At 37.0% G+C, this 24,294-nt stretch overlaps 1 protein-coding gene across 2 annotated transcripts in view; it reads left to right on the top strand.

Moving 5' to 3' along the window:
- Positions 1-376: 376 nt before the first annotated feature.
- stxbp1a (syntaxin binding protein 1a) overlaps positions 377-24,294 on the top strand; it is a gene marked incomplete at its 3' end in the record, with an annotated part of 30,564 nt that continues 6,646 nt past the window's right edge. The window contains exons 1-17 of one of the 2 annotated variants that reach the window (XM_081390084.1): positions 377-517; positions 13,029-13,078; positions 14,333-14,414; positions 15,469-15,545; positions 15,814-15,892; positions 16,605-16,708; positions 17,630-17,778; positions 18,037-18,121; positions 19,262-19,392; positions 20,139-20,246; positions 20,350-20,410; positions 21,376-21,441; positions 21,551-21,631; positions 22,957-23,095; positions 23,188-23,297; positions 23,415-23,516; positions 23,611-23,696. In XM_081390084.1, the coding sequence (XP_081246210.1) occupies positions 481-517; positions 13,029-13,078; positions 14,333-14,414; positions 15,469-15,545; positions 15,814-15,892; positions 16,605-16,708; positions 17,630-17,778; positions 18,037-18,121; positions 19,262-19,392; positions 20,139-20,246; positions 20,350-20,410; positions 21,376-21,441; positions 21,551-21,631; positions 22,957-23,095; positions 23,188-23,297; positions 23,415-23,516; positions 23,611-23,696 (1,547 nt within the window). In that variant the 5' untranslated portion in view covers positions 377-480. The remainder of the gene's footprint in view (positions 518-13,028; positions 13,079-14,332; positions 14,415-15,468; positions 15,546-15,813; positions 15,893-16,604; positions 16,709-17,629; positions 17,779-18,036; positions 18,122-19,261; positions 19,393-20,138; positions 20,247-20,349; positions 20,411-21,375; positions 21,442-21,550; positions 21,632-22,956; positions 23,096-23,187; positions 23,298-23,414; positions 23,517-23,610; positions 23,697-24,294) is intronic. The other variant, XM_081390085.1, reaches the window with a different exon arrangement.

Raw genomic sequence — 24,294 nt, forward strand, 5'->3', positions numbered from 1 at the left:
ATAAATGCAGCCTTGGTGAGCAGCAGATACTTCTTTTAAAAACATTAAAAAAACGTACCGATCCAAAACTTTTAACTTGTAGTGTGTTTTTAACTGAATGAAGTAAACTAAAACGGCTTTGTTTGCTAATGATGTTAAAAGTCAATGTAAAATATTAAGCCTTTAGTGGGAGCCAATGAACGCCATAGAAACAGATGCAATGATATTTTAAAATCTACACTGATCATGGCATGGAGGGGAAAAAAAGAAGAGAAAATCAGTATGAAATCAAGAAAGCATGCACTTTTGATTCTGTGTTTGCGCCCTCAGCGTTTGGCGATCTGTATCATGAGCTCATGTGGAGGAGAGAGGGGCGCATGCGCAGTGACGGATCTCCGCAGTCAGTCGCCGTGAGGAGTGCGCAGCATCGCTCAACCAGAGACAGCAAGAGGAGGAGAGGGAGGAGAACACACTGCACACGGGCGAACACTCACGAGCATCATGGCACCAATTGGATTAAAGGCGGTCGTTGGCGAAAGTAAGACCATAATGTTAATTCTCCTCGGCTACTGAGGTTTAATGTTCAACCATGTGAACGTGCTATTTTATGGTACCTTCCCGTTGCATGTCATTAGTGTTCCTCAGCGTTCTGTTCCCCTGGATGCGGCTGCTTGTTTCCCTGCCATTGTGCTGAACGGGGAGGACATAACTCTCGGGATGTTGCGGATACGCATTGTGCATCAGTGAAGCATGACATGAATTGGTTTTATTTCCATTGCATGTTGTTTAAATTATAAAGATGTGGCACGAGAACCAGACTACCAGGAAAAAAAGCTTGATAAAGATGGTCCAGAACAGGAACGCCCTTGTTCTGCACGGACGTTTGAGGAATTACGCAGGGAATTGTGTCGATGATATTTTATTCTACTCCTATTATTATCTGTATAACTAATGAGGATACAATTGAAACGATGTTTGCATAACTCTACCTGCCACATCCGAAAATTAGCTTAATAAATGCGTTTTGGCACAGCCTCACCCCTGTGATTGATCACCAGTGCATTATATTCCATTGCGTAAAGCTCCAGCTGGTGAACTGCTCTGCCCAGGAAGTGCCCGTGCTTTTAACATGAATGCAGCTGGCTCGCATCTCCAGCTGGATGATCGTTAAATGGCGGAGTTGTTCGTGTTCGGTTGAGTAGTGGAAAATGAGAGCACGGAATGCGCATCCCTCAGATGTGGAGCTGTATCTGTCATGTGTGGCGCAAGGGAATGGCGTTTAGTGCAGACAGATTGATGGCGGTTGTTGGTGCTTTCGTTTTTTAGAGATTTTGCTTATGCAGCAGGATAAGAAGACAATCGTTTTGAAATGGCCTGTTTGAAAGGTTGATGAAATCAGTTATTATTACGACTCTCACTCTCTCTCTTTTAGAGATCTCAGTGCTTGCATGCTTATAATTGGGAATCGAAATTTGAGCTTTGCCATGATCAAACGTATCAGTTAATTTATTACAAATAATATAAACACATTAAAATGCAAGTTATAAAAAAAATGTGGGGTTTATATATATATATATATATATATATATATATATATATATATATATATATAGGCCTATATATATTCCAATATAAGCCCATATATAAGCCAAACTACTTTTCCCAGAATTTTTTTTTCTCCACAAAAGCCCCACAATTTTTTATAACTTGCATTTTAATGTGTTTATATTATTTTTTTTAATATATATATATATATATATATATATATATATATATATATATATATATATATATATATATATATATATATATATATATATATCGTGTGAACCAGTGAAGCAAATGAAGTATTAATATATGAAAAACTTCAGTCCAACACATTTAAATCAGTTTTGTTGTAACTACATTTTGTAGTTAAGTGATAAAAACTGATAAAACATGGATTTCAAAGAGAACCCCTTTAGGTCATCTAAAAAACCTTTTATGAAAAGACAAAATTTGTTCAGGTCAAATGGGGGTAAAATATATTTCTACCTTGAAAATGTTTAAAAAGGTTTTAAAATATGATTATATTGTCTAAATTTGATTGAGGAACATATTAAAGCAACATTTTTAATATTTATTATTTGTCATTGACCCATGTATTATGCCCTCATCATTCAACAGAATCATATTAAACATTTTGAGTTTGTTTCATTTGTAATTGATCAGTTAATGTTGTTTAAACACCTGCTAAAAACTGAAAGCATGGAAAATATTACATAATAGTGAAAATGCTGTTGCATTGTCCAGTCCAAATGAAAGGGACACATATAATCAATATTGACTGAAACCTGATCATTAGTGCTCCGAACACCTGCGATGGATTCTGTCTTCCTCACACGCAGGATGATGGATTGGTTTTCCTGTGGTCTCTGATGTGGCGTGGGTGTGTGTGTGTGTGTGTTGGTTTCACTGTCTTCTCCTGGGACATGAGACACACATCATCAGACTCAGGGTCAGATAGAGAGCAAAGAGATGAGAGGGGACTGGCCAAATGCACGTACACCCTTGCTTAGATTGTCATAGTTTTGTTTTTATTTTTAAAAGATGTAATGTTCACAGGGAAATGTAGGATGCAATGTAAGGAGAGTAGATGGAAAGCATGTGTAAATGATTCATAGTATTTGTCTAAAGGGTCTTTCATAGGCATTAGTCTAGTTCTGAATGAACCAGTTCTTTTGTTAGCCTGCCTATTTGTTGATCCATTTTCATGAATTGAGCTTATACTATGCCCCACTTACCAGATTCAGCCTTACATTACATTCAGTATTCAGGGAAACATATTTCCTTTTATTTCTCCACAAATCTCTTTATAATAAGATTTTGATACTGCAAACACATTAACCGATATAATCTTCTTTACCATGTTTGACAATTACATATATATATAGTTATTATATAAAGAATATATATATATATATATATATATATATATATATATATATATATATATATATATATATATATATAATTGTATATTTAACACACAAACACACACATATATCTGCCAAGGTTATTTTGCCAATACAATGAGTCATAAAGAACATCTGGAGGGATTCTCAGATATACATCCACAAACAAAACCTATATGAGGGGTATATGACAGATGACAACACTTCTCTGTTCTCTTAACTTGAAGCTGAATTAAAGGGGCAGTTAGTGATTTCTGAGAAACGCTGTTGAAGGTGGATCGGACCGAGCAGCCAATCAGCAGTAGGGGGCATATGCACTCATGATAGGGGAGGAGAGAGAGTGAGCAAGAGGGAGATTTAAAGAAAGACTGTAGAAAGAGAGATGGCTGAGAGACATTACAAAAGAGATAAGGCACAGAGGAATATCCAAGTGGTACTCACTGCAGAAATAAATGACGTTCAGCTCCTCCTCTCTGGACGTCTAATGGGGTGGAGGGATAGAGCAGTGGGTAGGGTCAGGGTGTGGTTGGATATTCTAGCTCCACCCATTAGGCCCAAATTACATTCGCTATTCAAACTTTGCAGTCACGTGACTACCATGGATACCTGGCGGGCAACAAACGGGTATTTTCAACGTTGAGTCCTGTAGTTCCAGGTCTTTCTAGTAGCTATCAAGTCTGTTAGCGAGCTAGCAGCATAACTATGGACTAGGATTAACTCCAAGGTAGCTAAATTGTGTAAAGCAGACAAGGTTTTTTAAGATAATCGAGCAGTAATAATTCCTCCGTAAATAATCTAGCTCTACTGTTGGGTCATCTCTGGTTCTCATTGAAAACCATAGATATCACAAACCTTAAAACAACCTATCACACACTTTTGTTGTTGTTAGCAAAAGACGACAGCTGTTACTGTGCGTTCACACCGCCACCGGCGAGAGCGTCAAAGTGCCCGGAAATCATTCATTTTCAATGAACTTTGCCGCTCTCGCCGGCGGTGTGAACGCACAGTTAGCCTAGCTTAGACTAATAACACAAACAGCTGACTTGCCGAACCAGCTGGTGGTGTTGATTGACGAAACTACAGGGTGACTTAAAGACACGATTAATTACATGATCATACACCCATTGTATTCAAACAAATGTTGAAATTACCTTTGATGGAGTGATGGAATGATCACTGCACAGACGTGTATACTGTGAAGGTTGCTTATCTCATCTGCGGTTAGTGCATCCAATCGCACAACAACTAACTGGCATGTCGTTTACACCTCAAAACACCAACTTTTGTATAGTAAAACTGGCGACGTCCTGGCAAGATCCTTGATTAGTTTACTGGGTTTCGTTGCTGGAGAAGACGTTCTTGCCCGCCAGCCAGTACTTGTGACGTCACGTGCAAAGTATGAATAGACGTAAGCTCCTCCCATTTGCTCTGCGGTCAGCAGCCTCTCAGAATATCACTGGAAATAGAAGGGTTATGATCAGGCAAGCGCATTAGGAGGACCCACATTATTATTAGAAAAGCTAACCAGCGCTGAAAGAGGGGAATGCCTGAAAATGGAGGTTGTGTTGTTTCTGCTCCATACGTGAGTGAGATTGGTTTTGCTATTTCTCACAGAACCAAGATATGCTGTTGTTGTAATGTTAGCTATAGTGGGAACTGGTGTGCTGCTGGTGACAAACAATGAACTCTTGCTTTTATATACTCTTGTGTATTGTGTATACTCTTCAGCTATGATAAAGAGATATCCACTCTTGTAGGGGTGGAGCAATGAAGGGAGGAGAGTGTTTGTTTGGGTTCATTTGAAATATCAACAGTGTTTCTCAGAAATTCCTTACTGCACCTTTAAGACGAAAGTCCTTGATCATAGTCTACGTGTGTATGGCAAGCGAAGAGAGGACAGTCAATGTGCCTTGCAGCAAATTGCAAGCGTGTGATTCATGCTTGACTTGAACGGAGGACATTTATAACTCCCTTAACGCTCAAAGAGAGCCCTGTGCCTTTCAAGTATTTCTCATGTATTGAGAACCATTTGTGACAATGGACAAGTTTTAATATATGAGAGTATGAATGAACGCTGCATGGAGAGCACTGATCCAGTATGTGGCTCTTTGTTTCAGAATTGCCTTTAGTAGCTATTGATCCAGGTTAGCTTTTGCTTTCTCCTCCAATTCAATATACACAAGCAAACCTCCACCATATTTAAAGAACCCAGACACACCATGATAAAAATAGCAGCCAGATAATGATGATTAATTCTAGTGTGAATGAAAAAAGAATGAGGGGTTAAATGAAGGGCAGAGTGGAAATTAAGAAGGCAGTTGCCATACAAACTAGATCTGACACATTCTGAGAACAGTGTGATCGGTACTAAAGCTTAAACCAGCCTAACGTTGGTTTTATAAGGGTTTTGAGCACTTTTCAGGTCAAGAAGACCACTAGCTAAGACCAGACAAGCATCTTAGGTTGGTTTAAACTGGGTTTTCATGGTGCTTATCTGTTCAAAACACATTGTCACAGTCCTAACGGGGATTTTAGCATGTTGCTGAGGTGATTGCTTTCAGAATGACATTGTTTTACCCATTTTATCATCTGACCAAAAATGGTCTTATCTGTTGGAAAAGTCTTCAAATCCATTTCCATTTAAGCATTTGTAATACAGATGCTTGCATTATCAAGCACCACTAATGACAAACCAACCAGAGAGAAGTAGGACAAGAATAAATTATATGAAAAAAAAAACAGGCTTCTAGATATTTTAGATGTTTCACCTCATATTTTGCAGTCCCAAAGTCCATTTTGAAAGCCATGAAATGCATTGAAGATGTTGCTAAATAAATCACTGTGTATTAGTCTACTGTATTTCCCCAGGTCTGAAATGCACCACTAGCCTCTCATTATCCATGATTGCTCTCGCCCTGACATTTGGGTGTTGCATTAGCTTTGTGCAAGGATGCACTGACCAGTGTAACATTTTCCAATCTCTGCAGGCAAATGCAAAATGTACCAACAGTCGAAATGAATTATAGATTTCTATTAAGATCAGTCATGAGCTTGCAATCGTTCATACAGTTTTATAGTTTCTCCTTGGGTTTTACCAATGGCATGATCTGATTCGGGATGCTTTTATTAGACATTATATTCAAGATAATATTAAAGACTTAAGATGTTTTGTTCAAGCTCTCTGCTGACTCTCCCGGAATACATTATCCAGAATCCCGTTTAGCCTGGGTTTATGGCTTTCCTATGAAAATGAGCCAGAGTGGAGAGCTCTGGGGAAAAATATAAATCAGACCTGAGGATAAAAGATGTCGTCCCACTGAGACAGACACAATGCTAAAATGAACAGAATAGTACAAAACATAAATTCTTAATATAAGGTTCCAAAAGCATTTTTGGTTGCACATAGAACCTTTCAGTGAAGAATTCTTAAAATAACCATTTTTCTTTGCATGAAGAATATTTTGCATAATGTAAAAATTCATTGAATGTTAAAGGTTTTTCGTGGAACGATCAATGGCACTCTTATTTTTAAGAGTGTACAGTAAGATTACAAAACACACTGATATCTGTGAGGTAAGGAATTAAATCTGAGATTTGAAATAAAAACATTATTTTTATTTTGTAATTGAAACATTTTTAAATTTCCAAAAACATTTTTGAGATCACACACATATTTCTGGACATTATATCTTGTTGTATCAAAATACTTATGGTTAGGGATGCACAACATATCAGTACCATATCGCTTATCAATGCATGCATATTAGAGATTTTCACATTTATTGGTATCGGACGATTGATATTGGATACGTGACTACTCATTTCCCCTATTTTGACAGATAGATTGCCTTTGCCATCATCTAAAAAGTGATTAATGACTCCAATAAAGTGAACATTTATTAATAGTCAATAATAACACCATATAAATAAACACCAAAATAAAAGAAACAAAAACAAAATGTTTCCATTTTTATCATTTGTTAAAATAATTTTAATAACAAATGTAATCTGCAGCAAATCTCAAAATAAACGTATTTTTAATTTTTAATTTAGACAAAATAGTATAGACTCGAGTTTTAGTCTGTTTATTCTTTATTACCCATAACATAAATAATATTTACGTATAACTAGTGGCTTTCTTCCACAAGAAGCTCTTCTGCACATCCATTGAATGGATAATGACTCAGCATGCTGAAATTCTATACCAGTAGGACAGCATCCGAGTCAATGTGTGTGTGTGTGTGGGTGGATGCTCTGTCCTTGGACTCTGTGACGTTGGTTGGGGGTTAGCAGAGCATCTTCTGTCTGTTATACAAGGACAATATTGGATAGTCACCTTCTCAGGGGCACTATATGACACTATGCGCATAGACTACTGCAGTGTGGACGAGATGCTCTGACAACAACAATTGCCTTAAAAAGCTCTCTAGAACTCCTCAAGAAGAAATTAATTATTCAGTTGCTGTTTGCACTCCAACTGAACAGATATTAATAGTAAACCATGGCTCAATAATAATAATAAAAAAAATTAAAAAAATAAGGTCATTGATGCAATCAAGCATCAATACAAAACATGAAACTTGAAAATAAAAGGTTTCTAGGTTTAGTTGTCATACCAGAAAATCAAATCAGACCCACCAGGATAAGGAAAACCACAGACTGTCTCTTTAAGGTAAATGGCCGTAAAATTCCCGAGAGACTGAGCATAAAAGTGGGTCATGAAATGAGAGTACCCTGAGGGAGCCTGGGAAAATGGAGGGTTAAATCTGCAGCCGTTATACCTTTTTTTTTTTACTGACCAGTAGTACAGCTGGGTGATGCCTTTTAACGATATTTAATATTTATCTCATTATGTTTTTGCTTTTTGATTGGAAACACTGTAAAAAAAGGGTCTAATTTGTTAATAACTATGAGCAAGCAATGTATTTTGTATTAAGTAGATCTGTTAATGTTAGTTAATAAAAATACAATTGTTCATTGTTTGTTCGTGTTAGTTTACAGTGCATTAACTGACTTTCATAGTTAAGTTTTTAAAAATGTAGAATTAACTTAAGATTTTTAAATGCTGTAGAATTATTATGTATCATTAGCTCATGCTAACTAACGTAGTTGTATAGTAGAGGAACCATCATTTTGAACGTACAGCCAGTAAGATGCAAAGTAAAAATAAATGAAAAAGGTATATTTTCTATATATTTCATAGTTGTGCATAGTCAACTGTTTTATTTGTGATGAAAATGCCTAATTGTGCAGACATAATTATTTGACTAGGCTGTTGTACAAAGAAATCATGAACACATGCAAAAACAAGAGAGAACCAACACAACAGTCAATCACACTAAACCAGACAGCGATTGCATCATATCCAAACATCCTTTTTTAAGCCATCTTATATTACAGCTGTAGAAATAGCTTAATTTAACCAAACATCTACTTTTATCACAAACTACAGCTCGTGTTTAATTAAGACGTCTACATTAAGGTTAAATATATGAAGAGCTGGTGTGAGATGAGACTCAAGTCGGTTTACTCAGGAGAGAGGTTCAGTGTTTAAGTGAAGGAGTGTGAGACAGAAACAGCGAGGCGTGAACCGAGAGAACATGTTTATCTGCAAAGCCTGCATGGTTCAGTTTTAAAATCAGCATGAAACAGAAATTGTGATAGTATTTTCTTCCCTATTGTGGCGTATATTCAAATGAAACAGCTTATTGAACGAGAACAAAATAGGGCGGGGCTTAATATTGTCCATTGGGAATTGATTGGATCGTTTGGTTTGCTATTGGTCGATCTCATGTGAGTGACAGGTAGTCCCGCCCTTGTGCCAGTAAGCACATCATCAGAAAAGTCGTTGCTTGAGGAGGGGAGGGAGTCCACATCATGAATTGATGACGATGTGTACGGATAAATTATTTAGAATAAATACTGAACTAGTCAATTTTGATTTCAAGTTGACTTTAATTCCGAGTGGAATCTGAACTGAAATGCTTATCATCAACACTTACTGTACAGATGAATGATTCTGCTGTCGGCAAATTCGCCAGATTTGCTTCTTGCACATTCACGGTTCTACTTTAGACCGCAGTAAATGACTTTGTTATGTGACCCAGAAGGGGAAATGGTCTCATGCAGCTGTCCTTTGCTTTCTTCTGTTTGACACCCGATCACACACCCTTAAATGTTTGACTGCATATAACGGCAGTGTCCTTTTCTACTTTTAATTGAATGCACATAAATGGAATTACTGTTACTGTAAACCGAATTTTGTTTAATTGAATTATAATTATCTTGCTTTAGTGTCACTTTACAATCCAGTTGATCCGATAAAGCAGTCAAACTCAAACACATTATCCAGCACCTTACTGAGAAAATCAGTGCTGGAGCGATCTGTAGCCTGCTGTGACAAATATCTGATAGACTGCGGTACATTTTATTACCCAATATGAGGAGAAATAAAAAAACGGAGTTCATTAACTCAGACCCGGCCTGCAGTCTGTATAGTACAGCATGATTTAATACAGTATAGTTCTGCTGCACTGCAAAAATTCATATCTTGAAAAGGCTACAGATCAGCGATGAAGCAAAATCAATACATTGAGAAGTCTCTGTAAAGGATTGTATAGAAGCTAGGATTTTTTTCTGTAATAATGATAGGATTTTGAGCATATTCCAGAAGCCTTGGATGAGGTTGTTTGACATTCATTTTGTCCTTCTCTGTATTTTTCCCCTTCACTCGCTCAGTAACCCCCATTTGTACAGTAAAATGGTTTTTTACCTCAGTCCTAGAGGCTGAACATTGGCTGGAGTGAAGTGAGGCCAATGGGGGTTGTGCTGATGTCACATGACTGGATGAAGTGTCCTCTGGAGACAGCTGAGAACGACATGACCTAGCGTATACCTCTCAAAGGCCGTGCGCTTGCTGTTGTAGTTTATTATAGCTTTTATTTTTATATTTTCAATTTTCATTTTAGTTTTTGTAGTAATTTTGTCATGTGCCCTTGAAATTTTGATATTTCTATTTAGCTTTAATTTATTTGTATTAGTACTTCAACCTAAAATTCAAGTTAAGTTTGAATTGTTAAATAGTTAAAATTGCATTTATTTCAGTTTTATTTCAGTCAACAAAAATAATTTTTAACAGTTTTAGTTAACTATAACAACACTGGTCACATGGAGTGAATATTGTTGAGTAGTAATATTTTTTAAATAATTATCGATTTAAATTCAATTATTTGCTACATTGTGTTTGAAATTAAACTGTAAATTCTCTTTTGGCTTTGGCAACACCTATTGACAAACCCAAATCGATTGACCTCTAGACGGTATCTGCAGAATCATAGCTATTCTAGACAGGTTTTTCTTAGCACAAAGCATTTAGGTGAAAACTACAAAGAGAGCAAGAAATGAGCATTGAAATGAGACATTAACGAAGCTCTTCTGAGGTTTTGAATTACATAAGCTACTCTGAGTTCTGCTGGCTACAAACAGAAGCATCCTGCACTTGTTTTTTTTTAATCGGATTTACTTGTATGAGGCTTTCTAGTCTTGGCATTACCATTTATAAGGGAAGTCATACTTTGTTTTTTCATTATAATTACAAATAAATATTCTCCCATCAACAGGTCAGAAATGTGTTCATTGGTACAATGAAAGTTTGATTAGCTTTGGCCCTCATTCACATAAATTAGTATTATTGTAATCTATGTTAAATCTGCCTGCTAATCTCTTCACATTTACTAAAACATGCCCTGTGTTTAAACACCCATAATCCAGACTGTTTTCATCCACAGAGGAGCTTAACTCTGTATCACGGCACTGGCACAAATGTGAAAACCACAAAATCACCCTGAGCGCCTTTATTCTGATACTACAACCAGATGGCTAGCAGTGCAATCATGCTAATATTGGCCCCAACACACAAACATGGTCGCCTCCACCCAATCGCTGCATGATGGGATTACTTACATCAGAGTGAATAAGAGAGATCAGCCACAGAGCAGAAACAGTTACACAGAAAGAGACTCTACATACTGTAGATTCCATTCTCAATGATTTGCTGTGTTCATTTAGCATTGTCTGTAAGCAGCACAATCTTGGCATCTCAACAGAGGGCGATTCTGAAGATACTATAGAGATTCAATTTGCCGCCATAGCAAACGCTGTCTCCGCCACATCTGATAGCGCCACTGCTTCAGTCTGCAACTAATGCACTTTAGAGGGAATGGCATGGAAGCTTGTTTTTTTACTTTTTATCTCACAATTCTGACTTTTTCTCTCACAATTGTGAGTTTGTATCTCGCGATTCCGAATTTTTTCTTTCAATTGAAAGCTGATGTCTCGCAATTCTGGCTTATTTTCTCAGAACTGCGTGATATAAATCCACAATTGCGTGTTATAAAGTGCAAGAAATAAACTCACAATTCTGAGAAAAAAATCAGAATTGCGAGGAATTGCTATTTTTTCTAGTCATTGTGATAATAGCTCACAATTTGCTAACTCACAATTGCTTTTTTCTCCTCCTAACTGCTATTTTATATCTCACAATTGACTTTATTTCTCATAATTGTGACTTTATCCTCCGGTTACACAGACAAGGCTTTAGATTCAAGATTAAAATGCATGTTTGAGCCGTTTTAACTGGAAAAGCAACTTGCACTGATTCATCTTAAAATATGTCAGTGCCGTTGTTTTGTCTCAAGATGCACACCAGTAATGTTTTTTTCTAAGGCACATTTATAAAAGCTACTTAAATGTCCTAACTGAACTAAGGCCTAATCCTGGCTTAAACTAAGCCCTGTCTGTGAAACCGGGCCTATAAACCACAGTGTGACATTTATTATTTATTATTTCTCTCATAATCACTGGACTTTATATCTGAGAACCTGACTTTTGCATCTCCCAATTTTGTCTTTTCTCTCGTAATTGCAACTTTATCTCAGAATCTAACCTTATTTCTGTAATTGGGTGGTCAATGTTTCATAAGAGCCATCCAGTCCCGCCCACCCAGAGTTACATTCCAGATCACAACGTTAATTTTTCCCGCATGACCAGATGAGCTGGATTTCACGAATTCCTTTTCAGAAGTCAGAGTGTTTTTATTGAGAGACAGCGGGCACAGTCAGGCTCAGGTGTGCCAGGGACAGAATGGGCACCACATACAGTACACGACAGTGCTAGTGGCTTTGCTTGGCAACAGAGCAGGTGATAAGAGGATAAATGGAGTGATAGAATGATATACCCTGTATACACATTGTGTCATCACCAATACGTTCATTTTTTGATTGTGTAAGATATTTATTCTCCAACACGTCAACACTCAATAACCAACACGAACACACAAGCTGCTTCCTGTCAAATAACAGTGTTTTTTGTACTGTATGAACCACAAACATACAGTATGCTGCCCTTAACTGCCTCATGATTTAATGTCCTATGCTGTTCTAAACTGTCAAAGAACTATTCAATTAAATTAAGTAATAAGTGCATAAGTTTGGGGTTAGTAAGATTTGTTTTGAAATAAATGAACACTTTTATTCAGCAAGGATGCATTAAACTGATCAATAGTCACAGCAAAGACATTTATGTTACGAAAGATTTCTGTTTCAAATAAATGCTGTTATGTTCATCAAACAGTTTCCACAAAAAATATTAAATAAAACAACTTTGCTCAACAGCGAATCATCATATTAGAATGATTTCTGAAGTATCATGTGACACTGAAGACTGTAATGGCTGCCAAAAATGCAGCTTTGTCATCAGAGGAATACATTACAATTTAAAATATATTAAAATAGAAAACTGTTCTTTTAAATTGTTATAACATTTCACTTTTTTGATAAAAAAAGCAATTTTGGCGAGCATAAGAGTCTTCTTTCAAAAACATTGAAAATTCTTACCAACCAGTAAGTAGATGCTACTTACACTAGTTTATTTTTGAGTAAAAAGGTGTGAATAGTGATAGATACTATTCACAAAAAAGTTATTGTTTAATTGCACATATTTGCACTCAGTGTAAATGAATAATGACAGATGTGATAATTACTCAAATTTGAGATGTGTATGAAATGCTAATATCTGAACTTTTCTCTTCTTCTGCAGAGATTATGAATGATGTCATCAAGAAGGTGAAGAAGAAGGGAGAATGGAAGGTAAGACAAACTCATTCACCCCATCACCATAGCAACCACACTCTCTTTTTGTCACGGCATCACAGTTTTGATCATTCATTGAGTCCCTGAGTCGCAAACCAGGAAATCTGTGTGAATAATTGATCCATTTTTATCGTGTTACTCCTGTATCACACCGCATGCATTTAATGCATGCTTTTCACTGCCTGCATAAGCAGCGTGGTGCTACATAGACGTTGTTGCAGCCAAGGTAAAAGGGCCTTACTGTTTCTGAGACTCTCTCATCATTTCTCAAACCAACCTACAGTCGTTATGCACATTACAAAAGAGAGCATCATTTATAATGTTGGATATCATCGGGGCCGATGGCATCGTGGGCAAGTGCGCCGACATCTAGCGCCGTTGTGCTTCGGGCGACCTGAGTTCAAGTCCCGGCTCGTGGACCTTTCCTGATCCCGTCCCTCCTCCCTCTCCGACCTCACTTCCTGTCTAGCTACTGTCCTATCCTAATAAAAGGCAAAAATGCCAAAAAAAGAAATCTTTAAATAATGTTGGATATCAGAATCAGACCATTTTATAATTTTTAAAGTCACATATATTGAAGTTCATTGATATGGTTAAATTGAAGACGGCACAAGTTATGTTCAAAGCAAGAAGTAATCGACTTCTGGGAAATTTAACATTTTATTTTTTATTTTTATTAAAGGCAGGGTGGGTATAGCTTGAGAGAAGAATTAAACTTTACAAAGTTTAAAATAAGAACAACTCTAAAAAGAATGTGCATCACTATTTGTGGGGTGAGGTTGTGGAATGGTTTGGAGCAGGTGGTAAAACATTGTACAAACATTAAACAGTTTAAAAAGTTTTATAAAAACTCTTTTATTAAAGGATATAAAGAGGAACAGAAGTGATTGTGAGTGTGGTTGCATTGGGATATGTGAATATAGGGTGAAGGGTTGTTTGGTGCAAAATGTAAAAGATTGGTTGGTGTTTAAAATTATGGTATTTTTGTTATCTTGCTTTATATATATATATATATATAATATATACTGGAACTATTTAGAGTTATATAAGGGGTGGGAAAAATAATAAGCTTATGCTTCATCCCGCTCCTTTTTCGAACATATTGTAATTATTGTTCTAATACTTTATAGATATTGTTTTTTTCTTTCTGTAATTTTTACATTTTATTTTCTTTGCATCTTTTTTGTTGTTCGAAATAAAAATAAATAAATAAAATGAAATGAAATTTCTGCTCTCTATTTTTGTCTATAGGCTTTGATAGTGGACCAGCTCAGCATGAGGATGCTGTCCTCTTGCTGCAAAATGACTGATATTATGACAGAGGGGATCACTAGTAAGTCCTTTTATTGAATTGTTTTCTTACAAACGAAGAAAAAAAGTGTCGCTTTGTTGCTAACAACTAGCCTACACAAAAGGATTCGGAAAAACTCGATTTAGAACTGATCTCTTAACCTGAAACCTTTCATATAAACGCTGGGAAATGATGGCCAGATGGAAATGAACCCAACCTTTCATATCAAAAACCCAGCAAAGCACTCAAATGTCACTGACAAGATCGGATCTGGAATCAGTCTGGAATGCATCGCATTAAATTTAATTAAGGTTACAAGTTGTTGTGCTATATTATGAATAAGTTCTAGCTAAAGGGAGTTGTTAGGCATGGCACACAGTTGCAAACCCCTTCAGCTCTGAATATATTCATAATAGTTGTACAAACATCTGATTAACATTTTAAAAAACAGAATTACATTCTAAATCATAAACCTTACTAACATCTGCTCAACAGTGTTCTGAAAGGAAGCACTTTAGCTAGGCATCGTATGTGACTCGACTTCTTAGCGAGACTCCATTTCAATCATTTGGCTAGAATGAGGTGTGGAAATGTATGGAAGCTTTCTTCCGCCACGGAATACATTTTTTAAAAGGTAATTCCAACTTTTTAATCGCACAATTCTGACTTGAGAAGATATAAACTTGCAATTGTGAGGAACAAAAGTCAGAATTAACTCAATTATCTTTTTTAATTGCGAGTTTGAATCAATTTTGAGAAAAAAGTCAGTACCAAACGTTTCCACTAGATGAAATGAGCTTCCCATTCATTTTCAATGCAGTCATTTTTGACCGAGAGCAGTACAAGTGTGACTATTTAAATAACATTTAAATAATTTTGTTATTATTTAAGTTGAATTTATTTTTATTTCAGTTTTAGTTTTAGATTAGTTTATTTCTAGTTAGTAATTTTAGAGCTTCAACTGAAATTTATTTCAATTAGTTGCCAAGGCAACATTTTTGTTTAGTTTAAGTATTTCATCTAATATTTAGATGTTATTTCTGCTTTATTTCAATTAATGTTTAATGACTTAATGTTTCTCTCTTTATCTCTGCAGTTGTTGAAGACATCAATAAGCGAAGAGAGCCTCTCCCCTCTTTGGAGGCCATTTATTTGATCACCCCGACTGAGAAGGTACCCAAACATGATGATTTCAGAAGATACTAAAGCAAAATAACAGCTCCAGAGTATACGTTTGTCTCAGTGTGGAGGCGGAACCTTCACACTGTACACACTAAACATATGTCACTCTCTAACACATACACACACCACACAGTACTATTGACACAGCCTACACAAACAGCTGAAAATCGTGTCATTTTTATCAGCCATTGTGGTTGCTATAACAACACACACACGTACACACACTCTTATCTAAAGCTTGTTGTATTTCTCTTACCAGTCTGTGCAGACTCTCGTCAATGACTTCAAAGATCCCCATTCAGCGAAATATAAAGGGGCTCATGTGTTCTTCACTGACTGTGAGTATCTGAGGGTACTCCACTGTACATCAAGGGCCCTGGAAGCATAATATACACTGCAGTATTAACGGGACCACGCTCAAATCTAGACTACCACACAAGCACTCAGCCTGACACTTTCATAATGAATCTTAATGAAAAACAATGTTATGTAACATCAGATATAAATGTGACTCAACTGAAATTATTTGTTTTGTGATCATATGGATTAAACAACAGATGTGTGTATAGTCTCACAAGTTCATTTCTTACTTTGTTAAAAAAATAAAATAAAATTGATAAGATAAAATCATAAATGAAGTTCTCAATAAAACATATATACACAACTTAAAATAAATAAAAACAGCATACATTTGTTTAAAAAAATTTAAAATATTTATATATAAAATTACATATATTTGGCTGCAATATTTGCACACATACAGTATATTATATATATATACATATAGATAGATAGATATATATAGTATACAGTTGTAATCAAAATTATTCAACCCTCATTGCAAATCAGGTTTACTGGCAAAAAAACTTTTAGCTGTTAATAATTTCGCTTACAACTGTATATATACAGTATATATGCATGAAAATATTAAAATACTATTAGGTAATGTGTAACAAAAATTGTGTAATGTATAACAATTATTGTCAGAATTCCAATACACAGCTTTCACGGCTCAAAATGATATGTCAACTACCCATGTGTTTCTTACAGCTTGCCCAGACCCGCTGTTTAATGATGTGGTGAAGAGCCGTGCCTCCAAAACCATTAAAACTCTTACTGAAATCAACATCGCCTTCCTGCCCTATGAGTCCCAGGTGAGCAATTTCGGGAGTGGAGAGGATAAGAGAGAGAAAAAAATCTAGGGGAATAATGACAGTCCATATTGAGACTCCAGAAGCAACTCAGTGATTGTAGAAATAGAGTGTTCCAGAACAGCTCTGAGGCTTGAGGGATGCGGTCTGGCCCACAATGCTTTGCTGCTGAGGCTGTCTGCTATGATTAATGCAGTGGAGTCAGAGGAGCAGTGCGTGATGCTGCAGCTCAACGCTTCGTGAACACGCCTCATTCAGCAGCGCGTAATTGGCCGATGCAGCATCCATAGAGAGCCTCGGCCAATCAGAGGAGGTTATGAGAGGAAACAAGCATGAAGGGGAACCCATCTGCTGAGCAGAAGGATCGTCATGTGACCTTGTGTGTGCCGACAGGGGGTGGGGAGGGGTGGTTGTGAAGAACTATACAGATAAACTGTCTGCCACAGTCAGAGAGATATAGCACAGATTCGGCCCCTAGGAAAGACTGGACTGAAGCTCATCCCTCATACCAGTTTGGTAACACCAAGTACAGAGAGAGAAGCACATTTTCTGTCACAGGTCTTCAGCATGTGACATGCATACAAAAATCACACGGTTATATAAATTTATATATTTCAACAAAGATAATAATAAAAAAATGTTTCTTAAAAGCAAATCAGAATATTAGAATGATTTCTGAAGGATCATGTGACACTAAAGACTGGAGTAATGATGCTAAAAATTCAGCTTTGCCATCCCAGGAATAAATTACATTTTAAAATATAATGTAATTAAAATGTAATTGTATTATGGGCCCTTAAATAGCACATAAAAAAAGCAAAAAGAAACTAAAAACATCAAGAATGCCAAAATGTCATCTGACCAATTAGCTTGTCCACAATACTGCTCCATCAGTAATGAGTATGAATGTGTGTGTGTGTTTAGGTGTTCTCCTTGGACAACCCTGATGCCTTCCAGAGCTTCTACAGCCCTCATAAGACACAGCTGAAGAACCCTGTGATGGAACGGTTGGCCGAACAGCTGGCCACTCTGTGTGCCACGCTGAAGGAATACCCCGCCGTCCGATACCGAGGGTAAGGCTGCATTGGTGCCGAGTCTTGAACTAAGGCTCTTTACATCTGACTTGTTCCTATATCTGACCTGATGTTTCTGCCCTTTCACATATGCAATCATATTTATCCAACATATATAAAGTTACAACAGGAACTAGTGGACAAGACAGATAGCAGTCATCTCTGGATCAGATTCCAGGAAGTGGCTGCTTGTCAGGATCAACAGAGCTGTCTAAAGTTCGGTCTATCTGCTCTAATGCTCTGATTCTCTCTGCACAGGGAGTATAAAGATAACGCCACTCTGGCTCAGTTGCTTCAAGACAAACTGGACGCCTACAAGGCAGATGATCCCACAATGGGGGAGGTGAGCGGCACATCTCAGTTACTTCACTGCAGGAGATAATACATGTACCAATGAATATGCTAATACACGGGGTACATGCACAGGGGAAACAGAAGCAGCTTCCAGCGGGTTCTTGGAAAAATTCAGATTTTTCAGCACGCACAAAATTGACCAATATTAACCCTTCACTGCCCTGGTCTTGCTGTGAACGGATGGCCACGTACACACACTGTAAAGTTTCAGAAGTGACAACCACATTTAAATGTGGGAGTGAATCCCCTAAGTTATCGTGTGTGTATAGATCAAGACTTACTCTCGAAACTGCGATGATTGACAGCATGGGAAAACCATATCAACCTTCTGGTGTTTCATGTGTTTGGTATCCGCTATTCTGACCATACAGTGACAAAAGACTTGTTATGTTCAGCAATTTTAAGTAAAGCATAGTCGACGGAGGCGTTGTGTTTTGCTTATGCTTGGAGAGGCTGCTTCACGGAACACGCTCTTGCAGTGTTGCCATGTTCACTAATTATACGACTTTTAGGGCTTGTTGTTTAAACTTGGCTCATAAAGCGATCGAGTTTGCAGAGTTATTAAAGTTATCAGGTACGGATTGCGATATTTTGGTCTTATTTTCAGCATAAAGCATTTGTTTGGTTGTTTTTCTAGCAAGATCTGGTTCCCTGTGATTTCTTGCACCGCACATACAGAAGAGAGAAACATTTCTGATGCACGTTCAAATACATCATTAACAACTTTGTTCAGTTCAGTTCCGCACACTTCACAGAATGTGTCACTACCTGGATTTTTAGAATGCGAATGTCACTCCTGTAAAACTGAACTGTGTGTGTACAGAACAGGATTAGCCACTAAAAGGTGAATTGACAACCGAATTTAGATGCTGCAGGTATGTGGCCATTGATTTGGATTGGAATCATGTAATGCCAAAGAAAAAAATTATTCCTTTGCGTAATATGTACCAAAATGTAATTCTTCTCTGAAGCGACTTCACAACTTCCATATTGAGAAATTCTAGCTGCTTATGTCAGCTTCATTCTTGCCCACATAATTATGTTTGTGGGTGGCTTTGTTAATTTAAAAGCGTCTTGTGCTGAACATGAAACAAGAGTAGATTTTTAGACATATTCTATCGCTCTGCAGGGACCAGACAAGGCTCGCTCTCAGCTCATTATTCTGGACCGGGCTTTCGACCCTGTCTCTCCCGTCCTGCACGAGCTCACCTTCCAGGCTATGGCCTATGACCTGCTGCCCATCGAGAATGATGTTTACAAGTGAGTAAATTAAAAATTAATTATATATATATCGGTGTGTATATATATATATATATATCGGTGATCGGCATATATACGACAGCGTGTTCCAGGTCCTGCCAATATCCAGCAACTTTGCACAGCCATTGAAGAGGCGTGGACCAACATTCCACAGACCACAATCAACAACCTTTTTTTACTTTTTTAAAAGTAAAACTGCAGATTTTAGAGTGGACTTTTATATTGTGGCCAGCCTAAGGCACACCTGTGCAATAATCATGTTGTCTAATCAGCATCTTGATATGCCACACCTGTGAGGTGGATGGATTACTAACACAGATTTAGATAGATTTGTGAACAATATTTGAGAGAAATAGGCCTTTTGTGTACATAGAAAAAGTCTTAGATCTTTGAGTTCAGCTCATGAAAAATGGGGGCAAAAACAAAAGTGTTAATATAAAAATATATTAACATGTATTTTCAAATAATATTTACTAAAATATTAACCTATTATATTATTATAATACATTCCATATAATACAATATAAAATAATTATAAAATATAAATCATTAATATATATTAAAGAAAATTATACATTGTATTATTATCATAGGATAATTATTAACAAATATTTTATATAACCAATCCTAGGTCGATTAACAAGAGAATACACTGTGTAAATGTATAAATATCTAATATATGTATAGATAATCTATAAATACCTTATATATAATATATAAATATTTGTTTGATTTGTGTCTGGCAGGTATGACACCAGTGGGATAGGTGACTCAAAAGAGAAGGAAGTGCTCCTGCATGAAGATGACGACCTTTGGGTGAATCTACGGCACAAGCATATTGCTGAGGTCTCTCAGTGAGTAAAACCTTACATTTTCGACCGTAAGCTCTGGTTTTCTTGTAATATTCTTGGTCTGTAAATGTTCTCTCCCTCCTTTTCTCATTTCCCTCGCTGGCAGGGAGGTGACACGCTCCCTGAAGGAATTTTCTGCCAGTAAGCGGATGACTACTGGAGAGAAGGTACGCTGGAGTCTGGCTGAGGGGGGGAGGGGCCTGGAAGAGAGAGAAAAAAATGAGGAGTAGAAAAGAGAGAATGGTGTAGTGTGGGCGAGGAAGGATAGCCTGGCGGATGAGATTGCGTTGGCAGCCGAATCTAAAGCGTGATGGCTGACTCATGTGAAAGCACTACAGCAGGATTAGTATTGATTGACTTACTGACACAGCACAAGCAAACAGACATGAACACACACATTTCTGCTGTGACGTACTATCTGCAATTATAGTGTATAATAAGGGTGATCAGATTTCCCATGGTGGAATACGGGATGGGATGGACAGGCACCACAACACGCATGCACACATTAAAGTATCTATTGCTGATAAGTGCTGATTTCCTACACACGCTACAAGAAATGCTAACCCCTAAACCTACCCTACACCCTAATCTTAACCAATAAAATTCACTGCAGGGTTGGGATTTGCGTTGAATAGCGTGCTAAAGAAAATGGCAGTTCAGGTGATAAGCTGTTAAGATGATCATACGAAATGAAATCGCCGAGCCGGGCCGTGTGTAACTCCCCAACCAGACCTCACCATCTCGAACCCTGGGTCCAAATTACAACTTTCCCATGTGTAAAAATAACTATTTTAGATCAACTACAAACGTTGTAATTTACAAATTTTTATTGTGAAATGCAAGTCAATGACAATTGGCTGAAGCCAGAACCAATGGCTCAAGTCTTTGCGTGTGGAGACCCCGCCCCCTTTTGGAGGTTCTACTCACTTTTGGAGTTCACGGCCCATTTTGGAGATCTGTAGCTATACCTACTTGGAAATACGGGACTGTAATCGACAGGACGTCTGGTCACCCTATTCTAATATAGCATAACAGCTTTTATATTGCACTGTATTTGGCTCACTGGATCTGAGTCGCGTCTGACCTCTGCTTAGCTGTCCTTTCTGAGAAAGTCCTTTGTTTCTTTCAGACCACCATGAGGGATTTGTCTCAAATGCTGAAGAAGATGCCGCAGTATCAGAAAGAGCTCAGCAAGGTGGGAGAAGTCACAGGAGATAGATGTGCATTCAGCCATCAGGAGATACCTCATGGGAATTGCAGTTCCAATATTTACCTTGTTGACCCTTTAAAATGTGTCCATTTAGTACTCAACCCATCTGCAGTTGGCCGAGGACTGCATGAAGCACTACCAGGGAACCGTGGACAAGCTGTGCCGTGTAGAGCAGGTACAATTTCACCCCCAGACGTCACTGCCACAGAATAGTCTGTGGAAAATTTGAGAGAAAAACAGTCAGCGTTTGCACTTCAGAAATGAATAAAATATGTTTTCACAAAATTATTTAAACATTCACCAAATGTGATAATATTGTTACCATTTCATTCTGAGATTTATTGCAATGATTTTATGTATTATTTATTTAATTCAAAACTAGTGCTGTCAAATGTAAGAAAAAAAATATCTACATAAAAATTCTTTATTTTATTTACCAGATTATTTTAGTACAATGAGCCAATTATTGGAAATGTATAAACAATTATTTAATGTTGTTGCCTTTATAATATTACATTTATTATTGTTGAATTTTGTATACGCACACACACACACTGCAATAAAAATGTGCATTATCCACATGCATTATTACAAATAATAATACTTAATTGGGCTAATACTTTTGTTAATCGCGTGGTTATGTAGAGTATACAAGTTACTTTTGTAAATATACGGGCCTGTTACTAGTTAGTTTGTTAATAGTTATTTGGTTTGCCTGCTTGCTGCAAAGTCTGGTACGTGAAATAATATTATATACAGTATATTTACACATAATATTGATGATTGTTGCCATAAGTGACAAAGATCCTGATTTGAAATTGCCTAATAAACCAGCTAAAATTGCAACTGTATATTTGTGAAAATATTTTAGGAGCCGGGTCAAATTTTATTTAGTAATTTGATTGATTAACTTGACTGTAATAGGACTGTACAGTGCTATAATCATCTATGCCTTCTCCGTTTATGGCTTCTAGCAGGTTAAAAAAGACATTTTTTCATGGGCTGTTCATTGTATTTCTATGGTGTAGGCTGAAAGCAGCTAAAGTGAGAGGAGGTGGCAGGGAGGGAAGTATAACACAAGAGCTGCTCGGAAAACTTACCCACTAGCTCACGATTCATTTTCAAGCAGAGCGAATTGCGAAGCAATCAAACTGCCACAATGAGTGATAGAATATGAAGTGCGTGTCTAAAGCTGTGTGCCAACTTGACACGCCACTGGTTAAAATGATCCAACTAAGATAATGAGGTGCAAACCATGGTTTTACCTGTAGTTATCTGGTTAAACTAGGGTTACTATTCAAGAACTATGGGAAATTTATTGCAAGGGAAAGTAAAAGTATCTGCTATTTAGAATTTATAGATTTAATTATGTGATATTTATGACATGGTACTAAATGTATTGCTATTGATACTAAAAGAACTTGAAAGCATCAAGGTAATTTCTGTTTTTATTACCGTCCTTTGAGCATAATTTATTAACTGCGCTCTGTCACCTGGCAGGATCTCGCTATGGGAACAGACGCAGAGGGGGAAAAGATTAAAGACCCCATGAGGGCCATCGTGCCAATCTTGCTGGATGCCAACGTCACCACCTATGACAAGATCCGCATCATCCTGCTCTACATTTTCCTGAAGAACGGTTCGGCAGCCATTTTATGCCTCAGTTTGCATTTTATTACCTTGATCAGCCATTTTGTAACGTGACTTGTGTGTGCATGTGTGGTAAAACAGGGATCACGGAGGAGAACCTTAACAAGCTGATCCAACACGCTCAGATCCCTCCTGAGGACAGTGAGATCATCACCAATATGGCTCACCTGGGCGTCCCAATCGTCACAGATGTACGCTATCCGCTTCCTGTCTTAAGCAACGATTAAATCTCACTGGCTGTTAAAGCATTTTACAGTTTATCTGACCTGCCATTGACGTTTTTTTTGCTTTGCTTCTGTATGCTGCAGTCTACTCTCCGCAGAGGCAAGAAGCTCGATCGTAAGGAGCGTGTGAGCGAGCAGACCTATCAACTCTCTCGCTGGACCCCGCTGATCAAGGATATCATGGAGGTAAATCCTGATCTATAGAATTTGAAGAAGAAGAAAAAATCTTTGTGTAAAAATTCACAAAAATGTGATCTTACTTTGATTGTGAATCTTGCAGGATGCTATTGAGGAGAAGCTGGACACCAAACATTACCCGTACATCTCCACACGCTCATCCTCCTCCTTCAGCACTTCTGCAGTCAGGTACGCACGCTCACCAAACTTCAGAATTTAAGGCTCCCTTTAAATAATGAGTTGGAATTTGAATTGGCCACATCCCACAGGAAGTTCGAATGGAATGACAGAAAGAGGAATTTACTAAACTTCATTGAACAAAATGAGCAAGAACAGATGATTACTGCTTCATGTTGTTTGGGTCCATTTTGAAGACTTTATTAGACATAAATTAGACATATACTTCAGCATTCTGGGAAAATAAGTGTTCTTACATCATGTTCCATAAAATAAGTTAAAAAATAAGTTAAAATATCTAAATAAAGTACAATTTTATAATATTTTATAATAATAAATAATAAAAGTTATTACATATTATAAAATGATTAAAAAAAACTTTACTAATAGTATCTAATGTTTCTTGGAATACCTTATTTTGTGTATATGATGTATATTATGTTTATAGATAATTCACTAATGGAAAATTCTTAATTTTATTGGTAACGCTTTACAATAAGGTTAACTACATTATTTAACATGAACTAACTATAAAAAAAAATTGAAAGCATTTATTATCTTAGTTAGTTAATTTCAACATTTACTTAAAAAAGAAAAGAAAATAATAATA

The sequence above is a fragment of the Scardinius erythrophthalmus genome (genome assembly GCF_964197995.2).
Source record: "Scardinius erythrophthalmus genome assembly, chromosome: 17".
Lineage (NCBI taxonomy): Eukaryota > Metazoa > Chordata > Actinopteri > Cypriniformes > Leuciscidae > Scardinius > Scardinius erythrophthalmus.